Here is an 8,403-nt window from a genome sequence, read left to right as displayed (position 1 = left end):
TAAGGAGTAGCAGGCGGCGTGGCGGAAGTCGCAACATATAGGTTTATTAGATGAATATCACGTGGTGTTCCGAATAACTAGGTATTTAACGATTCGAATTAAGCTTTAATCCAATATGCACTCCATCCCTCTTGTTCTGTTGTTGGAATGAGGGGCGGTTTTAGTTTTCTGCTTCAGTGGGAGGCAAACTCCCACAGGTATCGCCGTAGGTTGCTTTAGGCAAAGCTTTGTCTTAGAACAGTAGTCGCGAGAAGTCGGTGTGTGGCCACCAACCGCGTTCAGTGTACTGTTTGCGGTATGGCTTAAGGGCCAACAACGCCTCAACGATCGCGTGCTAAGAGCTGGCTTAACCTAGATCAGAAATGCAGAAGGATGTAGATCGAACTCGGCGGGATAATCAAAAGCGCGTATGGCTGCTTTGTTGCCGTCCATAATCCTGACTGCCTGATTTCGCCGGGTTAACCAAATGGAGTCTTTTCTCCACAGCTTTTGCCGAAAGCCCGAGGGGATAACTTGCTCCGTACATTGCTTCCGCATCCAGGCATCGTTCACGCACCGAAGTGTCTCAGGTCATTCGTTTTTTCTTTTACTCTACATCTTGTCATGTTCCCCTTCACGTTCTGAGGGCCGCAAACGTGGTATTTGCTTACCTCTTGTTTCCATGCTTCCGAGGTTTAATTTACTTTTCCTAACTTTTGAGCATATAACAATTACCAACATCAGCTCCACGTCCTTCCCCCTTTTCCCCTTCTGAGGCCCAAAGGCTGGCTTCCCACAAATATGGGCCCCGCTTTCTACCTGCTCGCAATTGTGTTCATCGTGGGCCTTTTCTGGGCCAAACCATCGAGGCTCCCCCCCGGTCCCCGGGGCCTGCCGATCGTGGGAAATATACACCAAATATCCAGGAGATACTCATGGAAGCAATTCCAGGAATGGCATAAAATTTATGGGCCGGTAATCTCCCTTCGGCTCGGACAACTGACATTCATCCTACTTGGCAATCACGAAGTTACCAAAGAGCTGCTCGACCGCCGAAGCGGAGTATACAGCTCTCGCCCCCGACTGGCCGTCGCAGGGGAATGCCTTGGGAAGGATTTTGGGGCCTCGCTACTCCCATACGGTCCGCGCTGGAGGCAGTTTCGTAAGATACAGATGTCGCTTTTAAACTCTCGCAAGTGCCATCTCTACTCGTCACTGCAAGAGCTCGAGAGCCGCCACCTCCTATATAACCTCTTATCGACGAACGACTTCGAGCCGGAGCTATATCGCTGCTCCTCAAGTCTGATATTCACGCTTCTCTATGGCAGGCGATTTCAAACCGGAGAGGAGACGGATCTCAAGCAGACCGAGCATCTAGCAACGTCTGCCCTTCAAGCCGTCTCGTTCGGCAACTGGCTGGTCGACATATTCCCGATCTTGAATTGGTTGCCGAAGTTTTTCGCAAAATGGAAACGAGTGGGTGACGACCTCCACAACCGCAGGGCAGAACTATACGGGAAGAATGCCGCGAACGCGCTGAATATGCCCTGTTGGAACTGGACCAAGCAAAGCATTCTGCGTGACGCACATCCAGTTTCCCACAAGGAACTAGTGTTTTTGCTTGGGGAAGTATATGAAACCGCGAGCCACACAACAGCAGGTGCCCTTATTGTTGCGATCTTGGCATGCGTTACGTACCCGTCGGCCGTGCTTCGTGTCCAGGACGAGCTTGACAAACATGTTGGCAGGGATCGGCTGCCAAACTTAGCCGACATTTCGAATCTTCCTTATACCCAATCATTCATTCAAGAGGTCCTCCGATGGCGGCCTCTTGCCCCTGGCGGGATCCCTCACTCCCCAATCCGTGACGACAACTACCGAGGCTTCTTCATTCCAAAGGGTGCTATCGTCAATGCCAGTCATTGGTGCCTTGAAATGGACGAGGAAATATTCCACAGTCCAGAAGAATTCATTCCAGAAAGGTGGATGGACAATGATGACCTTCCTACCGCTGGGTTTGGATTCGGTAGAAGAATCTGCCCCGGTCAGCACCTAGCAAGAAATACTCTTCTACTAATAGTATCTCGATTGCTCTGGGCCTTCGATGTTAAATGGAAAGAGAGACAAGAGGCCAAACTCGACTCTCTGGAAATGACGCACGAGGGCATCTTCTCTAAGCCCTGCTCATTTGAAGCGACGTTCACGGTCAGGAGTCCAATGCATGATCAAATTATAAGAAGCGAGTGGGAGGGGCAAAGCAATAACATTGAAGTCATCTTGGATAAGATCGGAGAAGCTTTTCATGGCAGCTGATGCAATCAGCGCAAGGTCTGCGGGCGTCGGAGTTAGCATTGTCGAGCAAGTGAAATAAACATCATGTCCTATCTAGCCGCACGAAACAGGCGACTCTATGTATCAATGTTAAGTCAAAGGTTAGCCTCGAGTCTCGATGACAGAATTCAAAATCAGACTTTCGTGTGGTTTAGGGGACTGGTTGCCAAACAAGGATACTGCCAAATAATTAAAGCCGGAGACGGCCTTCAGCCAACCCTAAACCCCTTTCTTTAACCCAAAGGAACAAATTATAATAGCAATTGCCGTGCTAGCATAGATGGTTTAGAAGGCAGCTCCGAAGCCATCCATCCGTGTAGGTTTATCGTACTAGACGCCCGAGTGCTTAATAATAGATACAGCAATAGCCGCGATAACAGCCAGGCCAGCTAAATTGCTAGTGATTATACCTCGGTAAAGCACTTCTTACTAAAGACTACGAATTAGGTTAAAAGGCGTTAGGATAGCGGGGTTCGTTACTATAAAGTCGGTCGTTATAAATTCCCCGCCGCCCCCTACCGTATTTTACTTTAAGGAAGCCCCTTCCCCTTTTAGCTTATTACTATATATTAGTTTAGTATAAGAATCCCTATACTATCTCTCTTATTTTAGTTAAATTTATCTCTTTCTATCTCTTACTAGTAACCTAATTAGATAGCTATATTTAATATATAGCCCCTCCCCTTATTTAACTTTATATTACTTATATAACCCCTTTAACTCTTACTTTATATATTTAGCGAAAGTTCTACTACCGTTAGGTTTTATATAGCTACCTTTATTATAAAGTATAAGCTGATTTCGCATTCTTAGAGATATCCCTAGGTAAGAGGGATCTAGGAAGCAAAAAACACTAGTATAAGAAGGAGCTAAAAGGAGGTATAAAAAGGAAGGTAGGGGAGAGAGGGAAAGTAATAGTAGCGATAGCTTCTTATAAAAGTAGAGAAAGATAAGACGGATATCTTAGTAATAGCTAAAAAAGAGGGGAAAACTAGTAAAAATCTTAGTAATTATATAGATATTAGTAGCTTTTTTAAGTAGGATCTTCTTTATTAATTAAGATACTAAAGGGATATAGAAAGGGGCGTTAAATAAAGGAAAAAGGGAGAATTAAGGTAATATAATAATTATTTCCTTACTATAATTATTGCCCCTATAAGAATTAAATAACTTTGCCCTACTTATTTAACCCTTTACTTTTAATTTTACCTTTATATATTTTATATATACTTCTTATATCTCTTTTTATAAAAGCTATAAGCTTAGGAGGGGATAGTATACTACCCCTATAACTTTTAGTAACTACGCGCGGTATAACGTTTAACCCCTTATAGATAACTACTTTTCTTAGATTTCCTTAGGTTATTAGCGCGGCGCTTAGTATCTAACTCCCGCGTTTTAAGCTGCTAAGGTCTAGGAATCTTAGCGGAGCTATAATCCTTAAAGGGGTATATTATAAAGACGCGGTTATTTAATATATATTATAATTATAGCGTACCTATTAATCTAGTAAATAGAGATATAAGATATATATATAAAATATATAAAGTTAAAAGGGGAAGTAAGAGGTTAAATAAGTAGGGAAAAGTTATTTAATTCTTATAAGGGTAATAGTTATAGTAAAGGAGTAATTATTATATTACCTTAATTATCCTTCTTCTTTTATTTAACGCCCTTCTTTATATTTATTTAGTATTATAAGGTAGGTAAAAGGTTATACTATAGGTACCTTTTATTATATTATAATAATAAGCTATATAGGATCTAGCTATATACTACGCCTACTGCTACTAAATATATATTTATATATATAGCTTACCTTACCCTATAACGCTATTAGCTAAGGTCTAAGCTAATACCTAGACCTATACTAAGGGTAAATACCCTTATATAAGGTCCCCGCCCCTCTCTTTATAGGCAGTCCCTTATAACGTTAATCTTATACCTTAGCGCGCGGCTAGGAGGTAAATAACCTACTAGCGAGCCTTTATCGCTCTTTCCTCTTAACTATATTATTATTATTAATATTAGTAGTAGTAGCTATAACTATAACTATAAGTCTCTTAGCGCCTAGCTATACGCTATTACTTATATATAAGCTAACCTATACCCCCGCTAGCTATTTAAATAATTTAATATATCCTCTTTTACCTTATCTTACTTCTCCGCTAAGATCGATAACTTCGTCGATCGCGCCCTTACCTCGCCCGCTACCCTACCTACTACCCCCGCCGCCCTAGTCGCGCCTACCGCTACTCCGCGCTACCCGCTACCTAGCTTCTCGGCCGTTAACTTTACTACCTACGCCGCCGCCGCCCCCGCTACGCTCTCCGCTACCGGCCGCCGCGATAATAATAATAATAATAATAATAATAATAATAATAAGTATAGGTCCTCGCCGTCCTTCTTTATAAGCCCCTTTACCCTTATTCTTATAAGTATTACTAACTCCTTATATTAGTATAAGCGCGCTATAGCCTAGGGCGCTACCTAAGGTTTCTTTTATATATAGTATACCTTATAGTCCCTCCCCTACGCCGACTAGGCCGGCCGCTCTTAAGGTAGCTACTTCTTATACGCCTAAGCTAGCCGCGCCTATAAGGTTACGCCGCCCGTCCTAACTTATACTACCGCGGGTTAGAGCGCTATAGAGCCGGGTAAGGACTAGAATAAGGCTAAGCGCGCCTTAACCGCTGCCGCCGTCGCCTACTATAATTTATAGTTCTTTAAGCGCGCCGCCCTCGTACCTAAGTACGTAAGCTCCCTTTCCTATACTCCCTATAGCGCTAACTCTCTCTCTATTAGGGGCACCGTCGCCGCTGCCCTAGCCGCCCCCGCTACCTTTACCGCCGCCGCTGCTACTACTACCGGCACCGGCGCCGCCGCCGCCGCCGCTATCCTTAACGCCGCCGCCGTCGCCGCTTAGCTAGGTAGCCTAGAGGGCCGGATCCGCGCCCTTAAAGCTAGGGCCGCGCCTTATACTAAGGAGGAGGATAAGGAGAAGGATAAGGAGGAAGATAAGGATAACCGTTTAATAGTTAAGACCCTACTAAAAAAGAAGGCCTACTAAGCTTAGTCTATATACCCTTAAGCGCGCTTATAAAAGCTAATACGATTTATTTATACTACTACTAACCTAAGTACGCCCTACTTATTATCTATAGTTATAGTATTTATAATATATACTTATAGCTTATATTAATATAGCGACCGCTATAGGCTCGGTGCCCTACTACTTCCTTAAAGGCGGGGTATAGTCTCCCTTATATTTTAAGGTACTAGCTACTTTACCGCTAAGTAGGTAGCTTCTCTTACTAGGCCGTCGTTCTCTTTTACTAGCCTATAAATAGCCTCGAACTTATTTAGAGCTACGTGCCCTTAAACTTAGAAGCTAGCTCTTACGTTAAGTCTTAGTAGCTATGCTACTTAATAAGGACTTTATACCTCCTACTATAGCCTATATTCTTTTAATAGGCTACTTATAACTCCTTTTCTAAGAACTCCTTCTCTCCCTTAATAAGGATAGCGGCTAGTTAAGGATCCGCTATCTCTTAGCTTAGTAAGGGTTTTATAATAGTGCGATAAAGGAGGTTAATATTAATCGTACTATAGATACTAAAGAGCAGCCCCTTTAGATTTATAGTTTATAGACTTAGTACCTTCTTTATTATATACTTAATATATAGCTAGTTAAGCTTCTTTTTTAGCCTTATTAACCTATAGTTATAAAGGTTTAGCTAGACCTTATCCTTTACTATAAACCTATTTATAGGATCCCTTAACTTATTAGCCTATAGCTCTTAGCTTTAAGCGGTAGATACTTTAATAAGGATAAGGGAATATACCTAAAGCACGCGTAGTATATAGCTAAGGATAAATAAAGCAATTAACTATATAATTATCTAATTATCGGTTTTATATATAGCTCTAAGGGCCTTAGGTTATAAATATAAGTCTTAGAGATTTCTTTACTTTATACCTCTTTATCTCTATTAAAGTCGTATAACTAGCGGCCTTTACTTTAAAGGGGAAAAATAAAAATTTAAATTAACTATAATTAAAAAAGATACCTAATTAAATAATTAAGGTGTTTATAACGCCTTTAAGTATACTTAGAAGTAAGTTAGAAGGGGAGTACTAAGAGTCTTATCCCTTTAATAGGTTAATATCTATAAGGGTATAATCTTACTTATTAAACTCCTCCTTAGCGACTTTCTAACCTAAGATACTAATAAAAAGGGCGCGATAATAACGAGTAAGGCTCTCTTCTTAAGTATATAAGTAAGTAAATAAACTATTAATAGAACTTTTCTCTTTTACTATAATCCTTTTCCTTTATATTATTTATTCCTCCCTTTACCTATAAGCTACCTATTTAGCTCTTTCCTATCTTTACTCGCGTACTTCCTTCTTTAGATAATTATCTACTACCCCTTATATACGCTCTTAAGTATTCGCGCTTATTATTCTTAAGGGCGTTAAGGAAATAAAGTAGTTAGTATCTTTACTAGTTTATAGCTTTAGGTATAGCTAGATTAAATAAGCTATAGAGTTTCGTAGACTAGTTATTTTCGCGTCGCTAGTAGTCCTACGTAAATATATAAAATTATAGTCGTTAATATCCTAGTAGTAGTTTTAATATATTCCTAGATTTTTAACTCCTTTAATATAAGAGGGTTTAAAGCTTAGTATAAACCTTATAAGGACTATAACTAAAGAGACTATTACTATACTTTATTTCTAAGAAGTAATAGGGCGCGCTATAGGCATTACTAAAGTCTTTAGCCTTAAGGTAATTAACCGAGCGCCTAGTAATTTTAGAGTCCTTAGGTAAGTTAGTAGCCGCGATATCTACCTTTCTTCCTTACTAGGTTCTTATTAGGCTATTAATAGGGGTATAGTTATAAGTCTTTTACTCCTTTATACGTTTAAAGGGGTTATTAGTAATAGGCGAGGAGTAGGTCTAATTAGCTATATATTTAAAAGGGAAAATAAAAGCATTATTTCTATATAAATAAAGGGACTAGTAGGGGCGCTTAGCTCTTTCTTTTATAGATTCTAAGGTAGGGATCTTATCTTAAGGTTACTTAAGGAAAGGCTACTTAGTTTAGATATAGGGCTTAATTTAGTTAACGCTTAAAGTAACGAAGGTCTAAGCTTATTCTCGATTCCTATTAGCGTAATTAGATAGTTAAGGGTCTTTTTAGGGAGGAGTTTTATAAAGAAACCGCGTATAGCTTAAGCGATTAGGTTAGGTTTCTCTATAAGGGTAGCTAGCGTAGTTAGCTCTTTTCTCGCTCTCCTTACTATATAAGCTAGTTCTATATCTCTTTAAAGTAATAGTTTCTATTTACCGGGCTTATCTTAAAGGTTAACTACCTCTAGGACTTTTTAAAAGTCTTATTCTTCTTAATCTCCTAGAATAATATAGCTATATTAGTAAATCCGTTTATACCTAGGAATCCTTATAAGAAAGACTCTACTAAAAGTTATTAAACCTTAATTAAATAGTATCCTTTATAGTTATTTAACCTTACTATTAAACTACTAGGAAACTCCGCTCCTTATAATATCGCTTATATATAATTAAGTTCGTTTACTATAATAGCTTAGATTCTATATATTAGCCTATTAATATAGCCTTTTATACTTATCCTCTTATCTAGCTTAAAAAAATACTAGGTATAAGAATATACCTTTATATTCCTATTTTACTATTATAAAGGAATAATAGGCATAGGGAGGCTCTATAAAATAAGCTAGTAAAAAGAGGCTCTATAATATAGTCTAAGGGAATAACCCTTAAAGACAAAGACCTCTACTAGATATCTATACCTTCCTTTAAGAAAAGCGGGTTAAGATAAGCTTATCTTAATAAAATAAAATATGCATAAAATATATAAGTAAATTATAAGTAGGACGGATACCCTACTGCCTATTTTAGCCTAGCGGCTCCGAAGATATCCGCGATACGAGAATATATAGGGCATAGAATATTCTAGTTAAATCTACTACTTATACTAGAACCTATAGTCTTACGTTAGCTATTACGTTATAATTAGACCACCTACTAAGTTAGGAAGATATACTATA

The 8,403-nt window shown here is 39.4% G+C and overlaps 1 protein-coding gene across 1 annotated transcript; it reads left to right on the top strand.

The window, feature by feature from the left end:
- Positions 1–780: 780 nt before the first annotated feature.
- HRG_10877 (cytochrome p450 domain-containing protein) lies at positions 781–5,236 on the top strand (the record flags this gene model as incomplete). The annotated part of the gene is made up of 2 exons (XM_044869347.1): positions 781–2,177; positions 5,116–5,236. 2 exons carry the CDS (start codon positions 781–783, stop codon positions 5,234–5,236), a joined length of 1,518 nt encoding a protein of 505 aa, XP_044715696.1.
- Between the last annotated feature and the right edge of the window lie 3,167 nt (positions 5,237–8,403).

The sequence above is a fragment of the Hirsutella rhossiliensis genome (genome assembly GCF_020360975.1).
Source record: "Hirsutella rhossiliensis strain HR02 chromosome Unknown scaffold00017, whole genome shotgun sequence".
In the NCBI taxonomy this organism is placed as follows: Eukaryota; Fungi; Ascomycota; class Sordariomycetes; order Hypocreales; family Ophiocordycipitaceae; genus Hirsutella; species Hirsutella rhossiliensis.
The sequence above is the reverse complement of the archived record's forward strand: the minus strand, read 5'-3'. Positions and strand labels throughout refer to the sequence as shown.